At 39.5% G+C, this 24412-nt stretch overlaps 1 protein-coding gene across 2 annotated transcripts in view; it reads left to right on the forward strand.

The window, feature by feature from the left end:
• RNGTT (RNA guanylyltransferase and 5'-phosphatase) overlaps positions 1–24412 on the forward strand; it is a 188331-nt gene that overhangs the window by 129647 nt on the left and 34272 nt on the right. For both annotated transcript variants that reach the window (XM_009648891.2, XM_009648884.2), the window contains one exon: positions 24088–24154. In XM_009648891.2, coding sequence (XP_009647186.1) covers positions 24088–24154 — 67 coding nt within the window. The remainder of the gene's footprint in view (positions 1–24087; positions 24155–24412) is intronic.

Here is a 24412-nt window from a genome sequence, read left to right on the forward strand (position 1 = left end):
AATTGTAGGAGCAGGGTTGTGCAAAGTGGTCGAGAGAGGATGTTGTGTGTAGAAGGAACGGTGTGGTGGCACAGGAAGGGCAAGCACAAATATTACCATGGTAGTAATAGGCAAGCACAACTGCCACCATTGGCGTTCCGATGAAAACTAGTAGATGCACGTTTTATGTAGGTACTATGCTGTAAGTATTTATGTGATACTGCTTATGTAAGGATATTTAAAACCTTTTTGTAACACTTCAGTTTTTAAAAAGTGTTTTCAAAGTAAGGCTTTGAATCTAACCTCTATTTATACTCTGGTACACTGAACATAATGTTGTACCTTCCACAACTAATACTCAGGATGCTCTTGGAATTTCTAATGTTGGTTTTCAAAAATTAACTCAGGCTCATCTTTTTATATGTTCAAGTGGCAGCCTTGGGCAATCTCCATCTGTCAGATAATTATTCTACTTTAGCTACTCATTTCTCCAGATTTTTAAAAGCTTTGCCTCATATCATCCTAAAATTATCTATATGCTTGCAAAATGGAATATAAATGTGGCCTTGTATGTTTTATAGACCCTGTTCCTTTTTCTTGATCTAGCTGCCACCTTAAAGCAGTCTTTCCAGTTGCTCATGTCAGCTATCATAACGATTATCAGCTCTGTTAAAGATCCATTTCTGTCTGCAAGCAAGATCAAGAAAAGCTCCCAAATACTATATGCCTCTCAAATTTTCTTATCTCCCATGCACTTCGCTGTCCTATTTTACTTTTGGATAGATATTTTATTCCTATTTGGCCATGTAGCTTAGATTTCTTGCTCCTTGTGAATATGGAAATTGCAGGCTGATGCCATCCCCAGCTAAACAACTGTAAAATGGTAGAATCGGAGAGAGGAGTAAGAGAAGCAGGCAGTGGAGAAATGATCTTGGGCTTTAAGAAAGCTGGCTTTGGCTTTTTCAAGGAACAGGTAAGTAATATCCCACGGAAGGTCCCCTAAAGTGCAGAGAGGCCCCGGAGAGCTGGTCGATCTTCAAGGACTGCCTCCTCAAAATGCACATGGACATACTTTTCCAGTGTGCAGGAAGACAAGCAGGTACAGCGGACAGCTCGCTTGCTTGAGTGGGGAATTCCCGAGTCAACTCACCCAAACAGTGAAGCATATGGAAGATGTAAACAGGGACAGGCCTCTGTGGAGAACATAAAAACAGTGTTTGGGTGTAGAGGGAAGGAATTTGGAAAGCCAGAACTCAGCTGGAGTTGAAGATAAGCGAAGGACTTCTATAGGTACCTTGGTAACAAAAGGAAGAGTAAAGAAAATGGCGTGCTGCTGATACAGCAGGCAACGTACTGAGAAAAGATACAAGGAAGGCTGAGCTACGCAGTGCCACCTTTGCTTTGGTCTTGACTGGCAAGGTCTACTCTCGGGTCTCTGAGGTCCCTGAACCTCACGGCAGAGCGATGGATTACTACCAGCAGGTGAGGAAGTTCAAGTTAGGGACTACTTAAGCAAATTGGACCTCAGGATACTGGAGAGCAAAGCGTTGAAACTGGGGCAGCAGTTAGCCCTTGTGGGCAAAGATGGCCAGCTGATAACTGGGCTGCAGTTGGAGAGGGTGATTTTTCACCTCTATTCAGCCTTTGTGAGACTGCATCTGGAGTGCTGTGTCTAGATTTAGGCTTCCCAGTATAAGAAAGACATCGAAGCACTGGAGGAATTCCAGTGGATGGCCACCAAGACAATGAGGGGATTGGAGAACATGGTATACAAAGAGAGGCTGAGAGAACTGGTTTTGTTCAGGCTGAGGAAGAGAAGGCTGCGTAATACTTCACTGCTGTTTACTACTCCCTAATGGCAGGTTATAGAGAAGGTGGAGCCAGACTGTTCAGAGATGTGTGTTGAAAGAGTGAAAAACAAAGGATACAAGTGGTAGAAGGACAGGAGGACAAAGTGTGTCAGAAAGGTCAAACACTGTTAAGTAGGCTGGCAAGTTGTAGTGTCTCCTTTGGAGATATTGAGAAGTTGACTGGATATGGCTGTGAGCAGCCTGATACTACTTGGAAGCTGACCCTGTCTTGGGCATAAGGCAGATGATGTAAAGGTCCTTTCCAGAGTTATTCTATGATTACCTGCAGATCAGATGTTAAATAACTTACAAATAATACGGAACTGTTAGACATTTAATTACTAAATATCTTAAAACATTTTTGGTTTTCTTCATACTTTCTTTACTGTACATAGAAATTTTTCAGAATAACATTTAATTTACAAGTTGTGGGATTGTCCTTTTAGAGCCAAAATAACAATAAGGAGGAATTTGACATTGTTCTTTGTTATACGCTGTAAAGACTTGCCAAATGCATAATTTAACAACTAATTTAAATAGGGAAAACGTTCATCTTCCTTTAGCTATAGCTTGAACAATAGAAATGCTGCTCTCAGACTTACTGAAATTCAATTGTGAACATATTTTTCTTTTGCACCAAAGTAAATTAACTTTTTAAATTACAGAACTTACTAGAGAGTATTCTTGAACGTCCTGTTCGAAGTGTTTTTAATGGATTTTATAAATTTATGTGAGATTCTTTGAAATGCATTTTTGCATTTAGTAACTATTCTGTCTCCTTCAGACGTGGATTATTTGCTAGATTTTGTGAGTATGCCATCAATGATACCTTAATTCAGATTTTTTTTCCTGTATTAATTGCCTACAGTATGAATTAATATTCAGTTGTTTGAGTTTGCTGCTTAATGAGATTTTTATTGTCTGTTTTCTTGAGTTTACAGACTAGTACATTTAAAACTGTGTCTGGAAAAGTGCATTAGTATAGAATTATTAGAGATCTGAATGCTAGGTATTTGTCTGGTTTGTGGAATTAAAGAAACATGTACTTAAGGGAAAAAAACCTCAGCTCAGATGACTTCCTTGCATACTGCGGTGTATTTCAAAGAGGAATAAAGCAAACTAAGAGGGGAAAAAAATTATCGCCGTGGTAGAGTAGAACAGACTGGACAGCCAAAGATATTGTATGTGTTTTGTAATCTTCATCGGTCTTACTCCAAACATTTTATTATTTAATTTTCTGATAATACCATACTCACAAATCATAAAAGAACAGATATAAGTACTAAATAATGAATATATTATAGATAAAAATAATTCAAGACAGTCATAGCTCTAAGAGTACCATTCAGTTTGCTTTGATACCATCAGAATGCTTTGAAATCGGTTTAGGAATTAGAAGCCCAGCTTTTTGTGTCTTCCTGAATTCACAAGTACTTCAGAATCACCAAAACATGTCAACAAAATAAATGACCCCGATGCAGGTTGTTTGCATTTCTGCCATGACAGTGTTATCAATATGGTATGCGTGCAACTGTGGGCTTCTAAAACACTGGGAGATCATCGGCAGTTTCACCTTCCCTGTTTGATAGGCGAGAGAAACTCTTGATTATCTTACAACCTTGATTATCTTACACTTATCTTACAACCTCAGAGACATTAGAAAAGAAACCTACATAATTAATTTTTAGAATAATTATCTGGTATCTCTGGTTCTGTAAGGATTCAAGTTGTGATGACTGATTAAAAAAAAATAAATAAAATATATGGTGAGTTTTTTTAAATTAGCATTTTAGGGGACATTTGCATTCTGAGGAAATAAATTGGGTTTTTAATATCTGTTACTTTAATGACTTGGGATCTGCCATAGGCTTGGTAATTCACACTTGCCATCTTTTTGGCTAACACCCAGCTTGTGGGTTTTTTTCTGGGAAAAAATGCTTATCCTATTGCGGAAACACATTAAAATCATTGAGGCCATAGGTGCATGTATCTGTCTGTGGGAGACCAATTTGCATAATCCAGGCCTGATGAGTCAATGGTAATGAAGAATCCGTGTTGTTACTTACCTAAGCAATGGGGAAAAGAACAGTAACTACAGGGTATGGAGCTAGTGCACACACTGCACTTTGACAGGGAATATCTAGTGCTTTATAAAAAGCTTTTAATACTTTTTGGTGGAGACTTGGTTCCATCTGACAACAGATGTAAGCATGCCATCCTACTAGAGGATCTTAAAAACATCAGAATTCCTTACTTTCATACACTTTCAATGCTTGCTTGCTTTTTACAAAGCAGTCTTATGACAGTGAGTGTGAAGTACAAATGTGGTTTTGTATGGAATTCTATTCTGAAATCAACATCAAGGCTTTTATCTTAAACACATGGAAGATAGGTTCATTCACAGGTCCTACTTCATCTTTAGCATCACTGTATCTGTGAGAAATAAGTCTTTGTTTTAACTTTGAAGCCCAGTTTTCCAAGGCTGTAAGATGCTTCAGCTTCATATGAAATGAATCAGATTTTTTTATTTATAAATATGTACACCTATATGCATATGTTTGTGTGTATACACACCCAGGTGACAGCTGCTGCTTTATGTTGTGAAATTAAAAACATAAACAAAAATGTAAAAGAATTCCCTTGTCTGTTATGAATCAAAACAAAACTCTCCGCTTTTCCTCCCCATATTTACATGTGGGAACCCTATCCTCCTCTTGTCGTACTTCTTAATTTTAAAGATTATCCATGTTATTAGATCTGACTTTGCTATTTCCAATTCTCAGCTTTTTTCATGTAAGTATATTTTGTAACTGGACATTCTGAACTTCTGAGGTTCAACAAGGCCAAGTGCCGGGTCCTGCACTTGGGTCACACAACCCCATGCAACGCTACAGACTTGTGGAGGAGTGGCTGGAAAGCTGCTTGGCAGAGAGGGATCTGGGGGTACTGGTCGACAGATGGCTGAATATGAGCCAGCAGTGTTCCCAGGTGGCCAAGAGGGCCAATGGCATCCTGGCTTGTATCAGGAATAGGGTGGCCAGCAGGAGTAGAGAAGTGATCATGCCCCTGTACTCTGCACTGGTGAGGCCACACCTCAAATAGTGTGTTCAGGTTTTGGCCCCTCACTACAGGAAAGACGTTACGTTGGTGGAACATGTCCAGAGGAGAGCAACAAAGCTGGTGAGGGGTGTGGAGCACAAGTCTTATGAGGAGTGGCTGGGGTTGTTTAGCCTGGAGAAGAAGAGGCAGAGGGGAGACCTTATTGCCCTCTGCAACTGCCTGAAAGGAGGCTGTAGTGAGGTGGGTGTTGGTACCTTCTCCCAAGTAACAAGTGGTAGGACAAGATGAAATGGCCAGGGGTGCTTAGGGACGTGATTTAGTGGTGGACTTGGCAGTGCTACGTTAACGGTTGGACTTGATGATCTTAAAGGTCTTTTCCAACCTAAATTATTCTATGGTTCTCCTTTTTGTTATTTTTCCTGCTTAAGCAATATGATTTTCAGTGCTTTGGTTTCATCATTTTAAGCTAGATAACTAACTTGTTCTGCAGCTGTACTTGACCGACCAATGCTCCATCAATGGCTTATGAATGGTAGAAAAGTTGTATATGACTAATAGAGAAACAAATGCCAGCATGTTGCTCTGCTTTATATGTATAAGCTGAATAATTTTTTAATTACCTAACTGCAAGATTTATGTATGTGGAGATACAAAAGCATATGAAATATTGGAGGGAGGGAGGCTAGAGACAATTGTAATGTTCTTTAAAGATTAAAAGCATCCCTATTTAATTGCCAGTCATCCTATCTATTGTTTTATATTACACAGTTCTAATGAGGCTGCTGTTGCATACTCCCCAGAAGCATTGCATATATCTGTGTTTGTTTTTAAGATGGGGAAAAATTAAGTCTGAGGTGAAGAGAAAAATTGCTCGGGGCAGCATGGTGTGTTAGTAAGAAAAGGACAGTCCTCAGCTGTACCCAGCAGATGGCATTTTTCCCCCTTAAAACAACTAAATATTTTCAAAGCTATAATCTTTGGCTATTTCCATACTTAGAAATAAAGCCTTTTTCCACAAAGTGGAAAGATTGCACTGTGAGCAAATATTTAGCAGTGGATTATAAATGAAATATAATGGCTGTACCTCAAATTACAGGATAGAGAAGATTGGAATGAGAAGAGTGAAACAGGATAGTGAACTTGATTATTTTATTTTTTTTCCCCTTTCAAGTCTGCATATCAAAACCATCATCTCTCTCAGATGTTCATAAAAGCACTTCACTCTTTCGGTGAATATTAAAGCATCAAATCTCAAATGCTCAAGTTTTAATTCTTTTTACTCAGGAGTACAACTTTCTGCTTGAAAGTGGAAATTCCATGATAGGAGATCACTGGATTTGGAGAGTAGACCAGGGTAGATAGACTCAGAAGTGAATTGGATATCTCCTAATGAAGGCTCTGAGCTATTGTCTCCCCTCCAGAAGGGAAAATTCTCTATGGGCATGGTTAACCCTTCTCAACTGATGTATTAATAACACTTCAGACTTCTTAATTTGTCATTATAATGATCTGTACACGGTTCTGATTCAGGACTTGCCATTGTTCCTTCTGCTGTCCTTCAAGAAGAGAAGCAGAAATGACTCTCCAGCCTCACTGAGCAAGAGGTTTTGTGCTTAGTTTCTGCACAATACTCACTTTGATAAAAATCTTCACACATTACTTATGTGTCAAGAAAATTGTGTTCCTAAAGATGAATTGTGTAACATGATAAACTAGAATGATGTTTTGGTTTTAGAAGAGACAATAGTACGGCGTGCAAATGTTTTGTTCCAGCTGAGATAGGTCATAAATACAGCTTATTTTAACAGCAAAAGTATTAAGCTTCTGTTATTTGAATTACATCACTAAAACTAGATATTAAAACCTGGTCATTTTCTTCTTTTAATCAGCCTTATAATAGGATGCGATCAATGGTTTCTGAACAAACAGTGATAATTTCTCTGTTGTTTACCTTAGTTTCTCTCTTACATTAAAAATAAGAGGAAGCTATTCCACAACTTAAAATTTTTTACATATATGCCAGGGATTTTTGTAATATTCAGAGATGTGCAGTATGGGTGAATTTTCCAAGTGTCTTCTGAAGATCCTATCGTGCCTTTTTCAGAGATAAAACTAAGATTCTTTGATGTTATTTGGCTGGCAAATTTTTGTGGTTTGGTAGAGCCCGTATCGGCAAAAGGCACACCTGTATCCAGTCTGTGGCGAGAGGAGTGTCTGGCTTTTTACACTTGGAAAACACTTTCATTTGCATAAAGATAAATTGTTCCCATACATTTAAAGGATGGCATAACCTTTACCAATTACTTGGAAACTTAGATTATTGACAAGTTTTCTAGACAAGTCTGAGGAATGAACCCTAACTAGTGCAGAAAAGAACTAATACTGAAATTACACAGCTAAAAGCTGTTAAACAGCTTTCCTTGGTATAGACTGAGGATCATTCATTTCCCAAAGGATCTTATGTAGCATTTGGTCCAAATGTTTGTGTTTGTTGCTGAAAGCTGTGTTATGAAACTGATTATTCTTGTTAAATGGAAGTTGCATGCAAAAAGATTTTTAACCAATCCAGAAATGCAGAACGTGAAGGTACTATAGATGTAAACTTTGCAGAGTTGCTTCTCTGTTGCATTATTCACCAAGTGAATAATGAAACAGTGCGATCTAGTTATGTACTCCTGTTTAATGCAGAAGATATATCTCTTATTGCTCAACCTAAATTATTCCTTTGATTCACTAAATTTGAGTTCGTATTAATTTCTTACAAGACATAAAGTGCACAGAAGATCTTTTAACTTAAAATTAACTTTAAAAAAAAAAAATCAAATGGGTTTCCAAAGCTCTAAAACAGCAATTCTGTCAACAGAGAAGTGGGCAGGTATGTTTGGGTTTTTTGACAAAGCCTTGTCCTGAAGTTTAATTACCAAGGGGACCTGCAAAGACAGAAATACAGAAATTATGCACAGTTACTAGCAGTGAGAAGGGGTGTACTGGGGGAAGAAGTGGGGTGGAGGAAACCTTAATTCTAGAGAGCTTCTTTCTCAACCCTCGTTTTAGATATTAGATACTTAGATATTATTATTTACATTTATTTACTGGTAGCTACGGCAGCTTTCTACTCAAGTTTGCTGTACAAAACCAACAACAAAAACACCCTTTCTCCCCTGAACTCTGAGGTTCTGTGGATACCAACCTGTCTCTGCATAAGGAAAGACCTCTGATAAGCTTAGATGAAGGTGGGTTTTCTTAAAAAACGATGAATGAAGAAAGGATAATATATAGGGAGGAGAATAACCATTGTTTCAACTGAGTGAGAACAGACTAGCTTGGCCCTACAGAACTGGCTGGGATATTGGGACAATTGCAGAAAATCCATTTGTGCCATGTGTGCAAGCTTGAGAAAGTTGGGTAAGGAATAATTTTGCAACTCTCACAAGCTCTCAAGTGTGAGGTTTCACCCTCTTTCCTCACTCAGATTTCCTTAGCCTGGGTGTCTTCATAACAACTTAATGAACAAGAATTCTCTAGCTTGTCTAAAAACCCTTCTTCCCCCATTCTGGTCCTAAGGAAAACAATTCTCTTATTCTTTCTTTTAGTTTCTAAATGTCAAATACAATAATTACATTCTATCTTAGCTTTGAATGTTTTATACCTGAATGAAGTGCCTGTTTGCTGTCTGATAATAAGTTTTCTCTCTCATAATAACAAGGTGGTGTTGAAAGTAGCTTCAAAGAAAGGAATGGGCTATTTAATTTTTAAACGGATAAAGGATTTCTCTGAAGAAACAGTTAGAACTTGATTTTGCAGCATTTGTATTAATTGTTGACTGATAGATGTTCTTTTACTGGTTCAGGAAAGTAAGTGTGTGCATATAAAATATAAAGGAAGCCTAGAGTTAATTCTTTTCTGTGCATTTTAAATCAATCATGGATAAGTCTTCTTCCAGTAGGTGTCGGCTGAGAAAAATTAAAGCAATAGTCTGAATTTGAAATGAAATATATTAGACAAAAAATGTAGAATTGTAGGAACTGTCAACGTAATCCTATTGTCACTAGTCTGTGCATGTAAAATGTAGCAGAGGAATGTTAAGGTTACAGCCTAGCATCCAAAAGAAATTGAATTCCTCCAGAAAGCGTCCACCCCAGGGGCCGTGCATTACTTTTGCTGGGATAGGTAGATCCAGAACACAATTCTGTAGTAGCCGAGTAAACCGAATAACTTCAATGACTCCTAAATTGCTCTTCTCTTATGAAACCAGGTTGTAAAAGAAGATGAGAGACACTTTGTTGTTGGGTTTCCTAGCTGGTGTAAAACTTGACAGCAGAGACGTGTTAAAATGTAGGTTTCCCATCATCTGTTACGGGAATATGTGCTTTACCAGTTTGCCCTTTTCTCTCTTCTGTGTCTTCTCATCTTCTGTGATACTGTTCGCAGAAAGACTCAGTTTTGTGTTCCTGCTAAAGTTTTATTTGTTCTCCTTTCCTTCTCTCTCCCGTATTTGCCTGTGAGTCTCCAGGGTTGTTTTCCCGGTAAAGGTGATTATTTTTTTTATTTGCTGTCAGTTGCTACTCCAGAGTGATTAAAGTCCTGGTTAAAATGCATAGGATTTCCATGAAGTAGCTGAAATTGCATTGCTGTATGCCGGTTGATAAGTTTCTCTCTCTGATGGCCTGAAGATGTACGTAAGACTGGGTATACAGGAAAAGGCAGTAACTTATGTTATTTTGTTATGCTTATATATATTTTAAAAATAGCCACATTTTGAGATATCAAAGTCTTTCTTCATACTCGAGATTAACTTGCATGCTCCAGTCCTTGTTCTTCCCAGCTATATCACTTAGTCTAAAAAAAATACTACTTTTTCCTGGAGACTTTGTCTTACCTTAAATCAGACCTGAATTAAGTTTACAGTGTTTATAATGAACAGTGATTTTTTTTTTCCTCCTGTAATACCTCTAATTAATTGCAGTTAACTATATTACCTAAAAAAGCTTATTATCCATGCAGGTATCTTATAATCCCACCATGAGGATCTTCTACTTGGAAAATCAAAATATACTGAACCATGTTGCACTAATTTATTTAGCAGGCTTTTTTTGGCAAAGGTAAATTACAGTCCAAAAGGACATGCAAAATGGCTTGCAGTAAAAATTGATGTCTTGGAGGCATATTGCAAAAAGGAAAAAAAACACCCCACTTTACTGTGCATTTGTTAATTAATAACTTAATAATTTACGTTACATAAATCTTCTAAGAAATAGATTAAAGAAGAGACAGAGCAGGTCATCCTGATATCGGTTAAATCATGAGTTATCAGCCAGGGACTGGAAGGAACTCATTTTTTGTCCTATGCAGTTAGCATTTAATCATAATTGCTCTTTCGCTTGTGCCCTACATCATAAAAATTCATCATTCAGGACAGTAAATGAAAAGATGCTCTCTTTCTGTAATAATAATAATACAGCAATTTTAATGAAGAATTCAATTATTTTTTCCCACAGTTTATAGGAAAGATACATTTTTTTCAAGTTGCTCATCACACAGGCCTCAGCTGCTTTGACTTTTTAGAGAGCATGTCATAAAATAGGTTAATAATTTCAAGTAAAGCCTAAAAAGCTGGCATTGGAGAAAAAGAGACTAGGAATACTGACAGCATATGAAGAGCTTGCAAAATGGTTATATTGGACCAAAAACTTTGTAGAAGCGGGTTTCCAAGATGGTGTGATGCTTCCTGGTCCTCTTCCTCAGCCCTTGCGCAGGCAAGCAAGCAGGTCTGGCTGCCTGGACTTCTTGGGGTGTTTGTGAACTTGGATGTGACCGTGCCTGGGAAGAAGGGAGCCTGGCTCCTGCCCCGTGTGTTTTTTTAGTAGCTGCATCAGGCTTATATTGCTGTGGAGATCGTGGCTGCTCAGGTTTAACTGGAACAGTCATTCTCAACCTGGGAGCTATTGCTGTGAAGCAAATGCCATGTGTGGAGCAGAGGCATCTCAGAAGGCTTTTTTGTTCCTCATCTGTTTGCTGGCTGCCCTCTATTTCTTAGCATCATCCAAGCTGCCGTTATCCCAGTGCATTCCCACTCCCCTCCTGGCAGCTCCAAGAAAAGTATGCTTCCCCTCGCTAAATTCAGGAATTGATGGTGCTGAAGAAGTGAGGAATGTATTGGAGGGAGATAGTAATCTACAAAAGCCTGTACAAAACAAAACCAAGGGGCAGCTGCGTGTTAAAGTCAGAAGTAAAGGAAGGAAAGAGGAATGGAGAAGGGGGTAAGGGGGTTATTGGAGCCTTATGGGTACAGATACTGATTTATTATTTATTTTTTTTAAGTCAGAGTAATATGCCAGAAAGAGAGGGCAGCTTTACTACAAATGCCTTCTAGATTACAGGTGCAACAATCTGCATTACAGCGTTGGCGGTTGGTATTAAAAGGTAATAGTCCTTTCTTTTGTCACACCCAGGAAAGTGCTTCAGCTGCATTTCTTAATATTTCTGAATGCAGAATACTTCATTCTGTGTTCATTACTACCTGAAGAATTTCTGTAAAAGAAATCTCATTTAAAAGCTCATATAATGAATATGCTGAGGGACTTAATTTTATAATGAACAGGGGAGCTAAATCTTGCACCATCTGTACAGGTTTCAGAAAGAAGAGCGAAGCATTCAGTAGAGTTCATGAAGTCTCTGACAACCTTCCTACCTTATTTTGGGTGTTAGGTTTGTTCATAGCAGACGGGTGTTCATGCATTCTGCTGGTGACACTTGTGTCTGGGTAGATGGTAGCTGGGTGCATATTGCTCCCAATTCCAGACAAACAATTTGTTGTTCGTTACGGGCTTCGCTTTGGGATTGCGATCTGCATAGCTCCCCAGGAACCCCTACCTAAATGGTTTGTAGACTGTAATTCAATAATTTCTGTGGTTGTGTGTGACTAATTAATAAAATATTTAGTTTTAATAAATCATTAGAAGTCGCATGGGGCAACAGGAAGAAAAAGAAATCAGTTGGAGTGGTCTGTTATTCACATGGCTAAGAGTGCTCTTTCATGATGCCTCCCCTTGGAGGATCTTTAATAAGAAGGTGGGAATTTTCATACTCATTATATCTCTGATCCATGTAGACAAGTATTGTTTACTATTTTATTTTAAAGAGAAATTGTTAGTCTTCTAGATATTTTTATTATGCACCTGCCTGTTCAGCGCCTGTTTCTCTTGCACACCAGGGCAGCATCAGTGAGCTCCAGTCTAAGAAGGTGTTTTCTTGCGAAGCTTTTCCCTGATTTGAATTCTCCCTCAGTCAGCGTAAATCTGTCACCCCTTGTTCTTCTGTTGTGAGAAATGAAATACGGATCACCTGGTCAATCTGTCATTTGCCCCGCTTTGTCAAAAGGATACTGGTACGACTGATTTACACAGGATACCTTATGCTGAGCTTCAGAGTGGTTTACAATATCTTCTCTGAAAAGCTTTTGCACCCATAATTCATCAGATTTTTGATATGTGGTAGAGTCACCTCCATGGGATATACAAGTGCCTTTTTCCCTCTTGCAGAGGAATTCTCTCTAAATCTGGCCAACCTGCAGTGGCCTATTTTATTTTACTTGGAAGGGTTAGCTGCCAAAGTCTGGGACTGCCGTGAGGTCCTGCCACCGCTGGTGCGGCATGCAGGGCCCTGGGAAAACCAGAAAACTGGTGGAGCAGCTGTACTGACAAATGAAGGAGGGCAGAATGGGGGAGATTATAGCCAGATGAGACCACCCCATCACAGCTTTCTTGCCAATTCTTTGTCGTGCTTTTGCAGAAGTACCAACCTGTGTTAAAATTGCTGAATATTTAAATTTCCAACTCTGCTGAGGTAATTTAGAATAGCTGTGCGGGACAGAAGTTTGGTTTTATTTTTTTTTACTTTAAAAATAGAAAGACCAAGGACAAAGGAATGACAAAACCTCATGTGAAAAAGAAAGGTCAATGAGCTTCAGTGTCAAGCCTTTGAATGTTAGGAAATAGCAAAGTTCTAGTTGCCAGCTTCATACACATTATGATAAATTCCTTAATTAAATGGGTAAGTACCTCTCCCTAATTCATACACACAAGAGCACATATCTTTCACCGCAGAGGAAAGTAATGGTAAGTTTGCAAGGGTGCTTGTAAGTATGGCATCAGCTTCTTTTCAAAGTGATGAACTTTGTAATCTAGCTAAAGTTGCCAGCCTTTGCTTCATAACTTGCTTCATCAGCAGAGTTTCTCTGTTCATGACTTTTTCAGATTACTAATAAATATATTAAACGGTCTGTTACATAAATTGAATAGTCACTTGGCCTTTGCCAAGATGAAAACTGACCATTTATTCTGCCTTTCCAGTCTCTTAGTCAGGGTTTGATCCACAACAGGAAGTAGCCTTTTCCATATAAAAGTACTTACTGCCCGGTTTTAGTTTTTTTAAAAAATAAATTACTGTGGAAGACTGTAACAGAAGCCTTTTGGCAGTCTGAATCGATTATGTCAGTGTGGTGCCTCTCCTGTCCCCCACTATTTTTCAAGCAGTCTTTCATTAAAATGATCAAAAGGGAGGCAGATGCAGCCGCAGTGTGAGTGCAGGGGATGTGCAGCCTCCTGAGCAGCGCTGCCACGCACGGCCAAGCTAGGCGCGCTGGCCGCTGCTGTGCTAAAGGGTAGGACTCCGAGGAGTTCGCAGAAATTACCCTGCTTGGGTGTTAAAGATTGACATGTTTGGGTTTTTTTTTTTTTAAAAAAATAGCAATTCAGACCCTCCCTATTAAGAAGTGTGGGGAATCTTGGCTATGTTGCATCTGGGTTTGGTGATTTATTTCACCTTAATTATCAATATTTCCCCAGAGCTTTTCTTTTAGTATCTCTATTTCTGCAGGCATTTCATTTTGGTAACTAAAAAAATGTGTTCCTGATGAGGTGCTTTGATTTTTTTCAGGGGGTACAAGCAAATCCACTAGCTTTTCAGCAGTCTCCCTGTCTTCCTTAGTTGCTCCTTGTATTTCCACATGATCAAGTGAATCTACTGAATTTTTTTATCAGTTTTGTACTTGGATATACTTGAGATTTTTTTTGCCATTATCTCATATATTTCTTCTATATCTTATTTGCCGTTAGAAATCTATTTTTCTGAAGTAGCTCCTGAGACACTTAAAACGTCTTTGTTTTGACTTTAAAATATCTGTAATTAGACTTCTTACTTTTTTGAAGTCTCCTGATACAAAGCTTTGTGTTGTGGTCTCAATGCATCACTTAATTCTGGGTGTTGAATTGGCTGATATTGTGGTCTCTGTTACATTTTAAAAGATGCCAAGGTGAAAGGACCCTACAGGCTCCTAGACTAGAAGGTGGATTTACGGTGTTCCAGTGAGACGGCTGCAGGGCCGTGTGAATGCTCTTGCTTTGTGTTATGTGGATAAATCCGGGCAGACTTGCGGCACAGCCTGTGTCAGGCAGGTCTTTCAGCAAATTGGAATAGGTCCGAACTCCTGTCCTATATTTCAGTGAGATGAAAGGGCAGATATTCAGAAAGAAAAATTGGCGTTTACTATCAGAAATAGATTCTAATAGTGAAATCTCTTAGACTACGTAATAATCTCCCAAAGGAAAAGGCAAGCAGCTTCATTTTTCAGATAATTTATGACCAGCCTGGCCAAATTGCTCATTATACTACAGGGAATAATATTCCATTGGTGGAGGAATGGGCATGATTATTTAATGGGTGCTTTTTGTTTCTACTTACTTATCCTTTCCACTTTTTATGGATCAGTTATATGTAAATGTAGTCAAAATGCTTCTTTATGTGATTTGCCTGTATGGCAAAGCCTGGACAAACATTGAAATATTATTAGTGCTAGACACAAATGCAGCAAACAAAAGGAAGTGCTTTTGGAAACATCTGATGTTGTGGTTTTATTTATAAAGTGTAAGAATGTTTCTTGAAAAATCTCTCTGTCTCTCAGAAAGGCCAAACACTTGTTCAAAAACAATGCAAATTAAACCCTCCTAACTCAAAGTAAACCTTGATATTGGTCCGTTCATTCTTTTTGACCATGATCTGGAATCACTTGCAGACTATTACCTCAGTTATGAGATCACTTCGTTTTGCAGCTCCGAGCTCTCTAAATGTAATTTTTACTGGGTTTGGTATGTAAGAGTGGTGACGTTACTCAGTGGAAGTATGTCTTTCAGGGATCAGTTACTTCCTAGGTTCTTATTGTCAATACTCAGTGACAGACAGTGATTTACTGTAGGGAGTGAGGTAGTTCAGTGAAGCCTGTCAGGCATTACGCATAGGAGCTTTTCCTGTGAAGGGCAATTAGCACGTAACATTGATGTTTTTGCCTGAGTTGCATGTGTTTCAGAAAGCAGCGTGCTTATTAATACAGCTAATAACGCACAGTGTTGGAGTACTGTTGTGGGAAGGCTGAGGGTGTTAAATTCAAGCCTGCAGTTTGTGCTATCTGCTTCATATTTTTCCCTGCGAATATTACTTAGACTACAGTTTTATGTTAATTGCCGTCACCATTAACTTGGCTTGGGATATTCTGCAAATTCAGAATTCACTAATGAAAGGGTTTTGCTTACATTTCTGTGGGGTTTTTTTATTGCAGAGATGAATTTAGCATTGTAAAATTGTTTACGGTCTCTTTTTTTAACACTTGATTGTATCCCTTCCCACCCTTTTTCCCCTCTTGGGTTCAAACCCAGGGTTTTTTGCATTTTTACTATGTAACCAGCTGTGCGCCTCTTCCAGTTCCCTCATAGTTTTTTTCAATTTGTACTCTCATTTGAGGAAGAATGTCCTAAATCAGATATACAGTCTATTTGCCTATTCTTTACCATGATGATTACACTAGAATAGCCTACATTTGCCCATGGAAAAAAAGTTTTCTTGTGTGACTGATGAGTAAAAAATGTTGTTAGAATATTTTCATAGCCTGAAAAAGTGGTTTGATAAATGCACTGTGGAAAACCAGAGAGGGCTCCTCTGTCTTGCCTGTGAAGCCCCCGCCTCGCTTTGCCACTGTCAGTATTCTGCATGCAGGGTTCACTACTGCTTCTGTGAACGGTCAGGCTCTTTGGCTCTTCATACTTTTAGAACAAAATGAAATGCATGTTGTTTACAGACCGTATATGCATGTCAGTTTAAATTCACAAGCTTATCTGTGCACTGGTATTAGCCTTTTCCAGAATTTGTATTGGATCCTTTTCTATTTCAGGATACCTAGTATAATATTTCTGCTGTGTTACTCTTAACATTAGGCTGCAAAATAAATTAATGAAATAATTGCTGATCTTGAAAAAAATTGAATGTAGGAAGTTAATTCTTTTGACCCTAACATCAATTTTTATAATTCTCTGTTTATACTTTTCTGATTTTCTTCTTGCTTTTTCTTTCAATTTTATATTCACAGACAAAACATAATTAGAGTTGAAAAGTAATGGGGAACAATTGTCGTAAGCAAGAAGCAAAATATAATTGTAATGTCACTGTAGTAGAATCCACGTTATGGTTTAAAAGACTACTTGAGAAACTGCTTCTCTTTCCGTGGTTAAGATATTGCAGCACAGTGCATGGTTTTCCCTCACAGTTTAAGTGAACACAGGGTAAATAGATAATATTTATTATATTCTTAAGAGGACATCGGCTGCGTCATGCGAATGTGGTGTCGTTTCTGCTGTGTCATGACGCTTTCTTTGTGCTCATGTCATCACATGTAGTAATGACATGCTGGGATAATTTCTTTGCATAATGAAATACAAAATTTATAAAATCATGTATAAAACCTTTATCCTCAAAGCTATATGTGAAAAACATTCAATAGTGTTTGAAAATACAATTATTGGACTTACGAAGGTGTTGCTTCTGTTTTCAGGGCTGTTGTTCATCTGTGTAACTTATAACATTTCTGCCTAAAATGTGCAAATGCATTTTTAGAGACAGTTAAAAGCATGTATAGAGCGTAACAGTGGAATTTTTTGTATATGCTTATCATGCGAAAGAGAAAATGAAATGTAAAAACATTCAGATCATAACTAATACTAATCCCTATTATATAATTACTTTAAACATGGAAGTTTAGAATATGACTGTGGTCACAGAGATTTTCCTAAAACTTTACCTGGCTGTCCAATTTAAACAGGTCGTATTCCATTTTTGGCCTTAATCAGCCACTAATGTGAATGCTGAGATGTTCTTAGCAATAAAGATACAGATGCGCACAAGGGTCAGTAGCCCCACTGAGCGTCAGAATTGTTTTTTCTTTCCATTTTGCTTTATACCTCTTCCACTCTTGATATGTGTCTTCTCAGGAGTAAAGTCTTTTCACCAGCAACCTCTGTGAAGACTGCAAACATCTTTCCGCAGCATATGAAGGATGAAGTTGCTATATCAGACCCCAGCCCCATTGTAGCTACTTGTTGCTGCTTCGGACTGTAAAGTGGAAGTAGTCTGTGCATCTTAATCCTGTTGTCTCATCAGTGGAATTGGTATTCCTGTTTAATCATACCTGCTAGGGTGAAATCCCTTCCAGGCAGACACCAAGGCTGTTTCAGGTATCAGTCCACCGTTCAGATCAGCCAGAAAAAAACCCTGACTAATCTGGAGAGAGTTCTTTCAGGTAGGAGAACAGACCACAGCAGGAGCTGCCCTGTGTCCTTTGCTGAAAGCAGTCAATTCCATCTACACCGTCATTAGAAGTACAGATAGATACGCACAGCCATCAAGCTGAGTTTTGGAAGTTTCTGCAGTCTCACATGCATTCAAGTACTTTTCTGGTTATGCGATATAACAATGAAGTTTTATTACATCTAGCAAAGCTTTGGTGGCAGCCTGCTGCACGAACCAAGCTCTTAGAAACAAACACAAACTCATCTAGAGTCAGGCTTTTTGGTGGTTGCAAGAGCTAGTGAAAGAAACAGGCAACAGTCAGGAATAAAACCAGAAATAAAGAATCTACTAACTTGATTTATGTGGAGTGATGAACTATTCTTCAACCACGGTGTATGTCAAGTTAAATTTTAGGATTGCTCGATGCAAATACTGCAAGATACTATTTGATAAATTACCATCAGTTCTGGGATTTTGGTGAGTGTTCTTGTGGAAATTTAAGGAAGAAGTTACATGTTCTGTTTCCCAGGGGTAGTGAATAGTGAAGTATTGCTGTAGGCAGCTCTGCATGCCTACCACTGCCTGTTTTATGGCAGCTTTCATCCTGAAAAACCAGACAACTCAAGCCCACATGCCTGTTCGTTGGTCATCATTTTCCTTCAGCACATTCCACCTTTCCAGTGTCGATTACCTTAGCTCTTTTCAGCCCTTCTACTGCACACGTTGCATTTTTCACTCCATACTCCTGCTTTCCAAGCCTGTCTGACCTCTGCACTGTTGGCTAGAGCTGCAAGTCTCAGTCTGTGTTCCTGCACGATACGCCGCCGGTCTTGCAACCAAGCAAGCGGAGGAGCTGCTGCCTCGCACAGGAGCAAGTTACCGCGTTCAGCTAATCTGCAGTAACTTGTTCCTGTGAGAGGTAGCGGCTCCTGGCTCCACCCTGCTCCTTTATTTCTCTGCATGCTCCTTTCTGGAAACCTCCTTCCGTAGTCTACACAGCAGCACTGGAATCCCGATAGCCCAGAAGGAAACTTCCAGCTGGTTTGTGTATGAGTGATCAGAAATTATGTTTTCACCTCCACAGTTGGCATGACCCTGTTGACAGCCCAAACAGACTTTCAAGACAGCCCTTGGAGTCTGAAGGGGTTGGTGTTTTAGGTTCAGATCAAGCTGAAGTGGTGTCCTCCCATACAAGACACGGAGAAACTATTTGATGCCTACTTTCTGCCTTCACAAAGTACTACTTAATGACTGGAGCACTGGTGCATCGGTGAGCTGTGCCTGAATCCTTGTCAGGAACATCTTGAAATACCCAACTTCATCTTAACAAACAGCTCTTAGTGAGTTACCGGGAACAGGCAGTGTGTGGAGAAGAGGTAGTGATCAGGCTGCTTTGAAATGTGCTGCCCTCTAAAGTCCATAGCCAAAGGTCACTACTTCCCATGGCCAAAGGCAGTAGGAAGGGGGCAATGGTACTGGGACTGTCCCAGCCCCCAAAGCAAGGTCAACTTTGCCTGGGGAGGGTGAGCACTGTGGTAAATCAGACATTGCTGCTCCCGTAGCCCTAAACCACCTGTCTTCTCGGGCCCAGAGCTCTACTCCAATGCTTTCCAATCCAGAGGGCTGCTTTGTCGCTCCTTTATACCTCTCATCCCTCTTGTGTTCCACATTCCCTGCCAGCTCACTCTGCCTTATTCCAAGTTTCCTTTCACCCAAGCCCTTAATCCTGCCCTGTATTTATTTGCATTTACCCCCCCTCACATCACTGTTGCCACAACTTTTTCTCGGCTCACTGTGCCTGACCATGCCCGCTCCCACGGTCAGCTTCCCACAGTCAGCTTCCCCCACTGGCATGGAGCGCCTGGCTGCTGCAGCTTGGATTTTGAAAACACAGGTATGTTTTGCATCCCAGAAAAGGCCAAGTCTAGGATTGTGAAGGCAGAAAATAGTGCATTTGGCCGTAACCATACGGCAGCATTTTCTCCATTCTGGGAAGGCCTTTAAGAACTTGACATTGAATTGGCAAAGTCAGAAGTGGTTCATCCTGATACTTTTTGGTTTTTTATGCTGTTTGCATGGAACGCAACAATACAGCCCGAATAGGTGCATCGGGCTAGAAATCTGCTCACTTGGGCATATGGGACAGGGATAGGGGGGGTGCAATGTTACACATGGACAGCACGTCTTAAAGAACTACTGCTTCTTGAAGCAATGTTTCTTTCTTTCTACTTACAGAAAAAAATAGGAATTGTGTTGATAATGTATTGAATGGAAGAGACTACAAATAAAATACTCATCAATCTGTCAGCTAATACAGTCAGTTGAGGAAACTTTGTATATTGTTACCAATTTTCCAGTAAAAGTGAATATATGTACTGAAGTGCCAGTAGGCATTTGCTTTTTTGACAATTGTTTCTCATAATTTTAAGGCAATTATTTGATAATTAAAGATGATAATTGCGCTGTGAAACTGTCACCATTGTTTCTTACGCTTGTATTGATTTTGGCCAATTACAGGTGATGTCCAGCTGTTAGCAAGGTTAGGTGTTGAGTACCACTGACGGTGTTTTGAGAATAGAACTGTGCAAATGTGAAATTAGGTAAGAAATAGAAGACTAACATTTTAAAAGAGGGCATTGGAATAAGGAAACATAGAAGTGCTCATGACCAAACCTACCTACCATTGGGAAGTCTTCAAAGGCAAAGGGTAATTAGTTGAGAACATTAGGAGAGAATATATGTATCAATTTAAACATGTTGAATTTTATGGTATAAAGTTAATTTTAGGCACTTAAAAAATGCAGCCTGGTGTTGTAGTAAAGAAGAACTGTAACAATGACTACGAACTTCAAACTTTCTGGTAGGCGAGGCGTACATCTGAATGGTAATTTAGACATCAGTCATGCTGAGTTCCTGTGGGTGAGATGGAGGTTGACCTGTGCTCCTCTATCTCACCTCTCCTTGATGGCACATGGTTTTTTTGATACTGCCACTGGTGACTACTGAGAGAGCAGTAACACTCTTGCAGTAGCTTGGCCTACCCAGAGCCTCAGCAGTGACTCTTGCCACAGTCTGCTTACCTCTCCAAACTCTTCTGTGGGAGCTCAGTCTGTGAAATACGGAGGTTATGCTGATATCACAGAATCATACAATGGTTTGGGTAGGGAGGGGCCTTAAAGATCACCCAGTTCCAAGCCCCCTGCCATGGGCAGGGTCACCTTCCACTAGACCAGGTTGCTCAAAGCCCTGTCCAACCTGGCCTTGAACACTGCCAGGGATGGTGCATCCACAACTGCTCTGGGTAACCTGTTCCACTGCCTCACCATCCTCACAGTAAAGAATTTCTTCCTAATATCTAATCTAAATCTACCCTCTTTCAGTTTAAAACCGTTACCCCTCGTCCTGTCACTACACTGCCTGAGAAAGGGTCCCTCCCCATCTCTTTTGTAGGTTGCCTTTAAGTACTGGAAGGCTGCTGTAAGGTCTCTCCCACAGCCTTCTCCAGGCTGAACAACCCCAGCTTTGTCAGCCTGTCCTCATACGGGAGGTCCTCCAGACCCCTGATCATCTTTGTGGCCTTCCTCTGGACCTGCTCCATCAGGTCTGCGTCTTTCTTATGGCTGGGGGCCCCAGAACTGGGCGCAGTACTCCAGGTGGGGCCTCACCAGAGCAGAGTAGAGGGGCACGTATATCTCCCCTGACCTGCTGGCCACGCTTCTTCTGATGCAGCCCAGGATACGGTTGGTTTTCTGGGCTGCTAGTGCACGTTGCCGGCTCATTCAGTTTTTTTGTCCACCAATACCCCCAAATCCTTCTCCGCAGCATTGCTCTCAAAGAGAGCTCAAGAAAGACCTTGAAGTAAATGAGTTTATACTAGTCATGAGAGTTGGAATTTCTTTTAATTGGTCAGACCATTTAGGGGGAGAAAAGTATTTCAGGGTATTAAATTATCATCATATTGGGGTGCTCATTTCAACCTCATTGAGTGCTTATATGGAAAACTGACTGCCTTTGCATGCTGGTGATACAATTTTGAACTTCAGAACTCGAGAGGAATCTTGAAAGCTAAAGAAACAAAGAATGCAACCTTTTATTTAAGCAAGGGAGAGTTAGAGATAACTTTCCATTCCTTAAAAATTTTCCTAACATTGCATCGAATTAACATTGCTTTTTTGAATTGACTTGTGAATACGAATAAAAAATTATAAGTAAAATACTTTTCAGCCAATGCAGTGAAAGGTGAATAAATAGTAATAAGCTTGGACTTCTGTGTCAGTATCAGTCTTATTAAGGAAGGCAATGCTTGCAGTGCATTTGCAGCTTTTGGCTGCACATCAGTGATAGCAAGTTAAAGAGTGTAAACCGCTGTGTGGTCTTCTGGAAAGAGTAATGTTCAGGTTCCCTAGATGGTCTAACTAAAGCCATTCTGAAGACTCAGATTTTTAATGGCCTACATTTCTGTCCTGTAAAGAAAACAACGCAAAGAAGAATAACCACGTGGGAATAATCACACTGTATGTCTTCTCTTTTTTTTAGGTCCCTTAGTAGAAATACAGCTAGTGCATTTTTTGTTTTTCTTTTGTGCCTCACAAAAACTATGGGCAATTCTTTTTAAGAATGCTTTTTTTGCTTTAAAGTGCCTCTCTCTCAAATATGGTGACATACCCTGAATCCTTTTGCAGATTGCCTTTTAACCTTTTCCGCTGATGACTTCCCATATGTTTCTTTTCATTTAGAAAACCCGTAAATATTTTCTGAGTTTGCTTTACAGTCCCAGGAGATGATTTGATCGATATGCTGGCTTTTTCAGCTCTGAAGACCTGCATTTTGTATGAATTTGACTTACTGCGACTGAAAATGAGTCTGACGTGCTCATCCTGACTTCCATATGTCAGTACTGCAGAACCATTGCAAACCAGTATGGGTTTTCCTGATAAGAGTCAGGCACACTGATGGGAAAGGGAGGAAACTGCTTGCCTGTCCGTACTGTGACTGATCTGCTCTGATCCTTACTGGTCTTCCCTTCCTTTGGGTTTTTCTGTCAATGCCCAGGAAATTTTTGTATGCAGTAACTAATTACAAAAGGATTTTTCAAGGTGATACACAGTTTGATACCACTTCTTACTTTTGTTTTGTATATATGAATGTTTCAGCTTTGCCATTTTGCCAAGTTTCACCAATTCCCACTGTTTGTGAACCAGTTTAAGGTCATACATGTCATATTGTTGTCAGAACTGGGAATAATCAGAATCATGCTAAGATGTGTACGTTGTGTGAGCTGAAGGTCAGAACAATGATTTACTGCTGTCTAAGCTTTTGTTTTCTTTTGTTTATTAAAACAGGCCTGGAGATGGTGAGATATTAGTTAGAAAATGACAACCAGTTTATATACAGAAAAAATGTAACTCACTACGAATTAAAAGTATATAAAGTACATAAAGAGGCATCTCAGAGTCAGGCTTGAGCAGAATGATGCCTACATTCCTACTTGTTTTCTGATTATTTCTAGTTAGTGGGGGGAATTTAATCCATATGTGAGGCCTTATTGCTAATGGGAATTGGATATCAAATTGAAGGAAAATACAAAATAGCAAACACTTTATGAAAACTTGGAGCTACTGAAGAGTATGGTGGGTTTTGAACGTCCCTTTTAGTCAAAACAGAAACTCTTTCAGTGGTCTGTCATCGATGAGTTCTCCTTATGGGGTGCTTGTACTTCAGTGCCAACACTTTTGGAGGCCCTGAAGTGAAGGGCATGACGACCGTGCCTTTGCTTAGCAAAGAGGAACATCGTGGTTGCCCAGTTTGAACAGCATAGTGCTCTCCTGACTTTTTCACTGGCCAGTGATGTTCTTGTCTGCTTGCTGATAGTAGTGGCACCCTAACGCTCCTCCGGGATTTGGAGTTTGTGTAGTAATAACATTAACTTGCATGGTATCTGCAGAAATCAAACCAACTCTGTTCCAGAAGTACCAACAGTCACGTTATCCCACTGTCCCTCTGGATCTTGGTGGCGTACACAACAACTTTTTATAAGGAGTTGAAGAGAACAGCAGGCACAAACTGCGTGTGAGGCTCTTTTTATTTAGGAAGCCATTAGACAATATAGTGGAGATTCTCTATTATTTCTCTACTTGTAGTGATGTCATTTTTGTATTACTGTGTGTACGTTTATTTGCCCTAATCTGTTTTAACTCTTAGGCCTGCTGCTCTGAATGTGTGCTTACTAGCCTTTTCTCTTGCTTTCTCTTTGTCTCTAATGGTCTCTGATAAATAAAAAAAGGCACATACCTGCCGTTTTTCCATGTTATTGAGTGACATCCATCACAAAGAAGCGTGTGAAATGATTTTATTGAAGAGCTGCTTGCACCATAAAGACAAATTACCGGTGTGCATCCATCTTTAATGCGCGTCTTTCCTTTTTTGTAGTAGTTCAAATAGAATTGTATAATCAGCTTTGCAAAGGTAGCTCTTGCTACCGTAATGAAGCTTGTTACCCTGCTAGGGTTCCGTAACAACTATTGGAGATGCAAAATAACTTATGGATGTAAAGTGATATCTTAAAAGATTTTTTTCATTTTTTTAGGCTACTCACCCAGAATGTTGGTCTTCTTTATGTTGGAAACTTTGACAGACCTTTTGCACAAATTAAGGTACGATTAATGAGGTGGGCGGGGGGAGGTGGCTATTTAAATTATTTAACTTCTGTATGATTTAAGTCTTGATTTAGAGAACTTCAAGTTATCATTACAGCTTCAAGAAAAATAATGGGAAATAGCACTACTTTGGTTATGTTTACCATATTCTGGGTTTGCTTCTAGTTACATCCATGTACTTAACCTGTCAAAGAAGTTTAGTTTTTCCTATTGTCTTTTGATTAATTTTGACGTTGGTTTAATTATCAGAAGGAA

This window comes from Egretta garzetta, unplaced genomic scaffold (genome assembly GCF_000687185.1).
Source record: "Egretta garzetta isolate BGI_Z169 unplaced genomic scaffold, ASM68718v1 scaffold430, whole genome shotgun sequence".
Taxonomy (NCBI): Eukaryota; Metazoa; Chordata; class Aves; order Pelecaniformes; family Ardeidae; genus Egretta; species Egretta garzetta.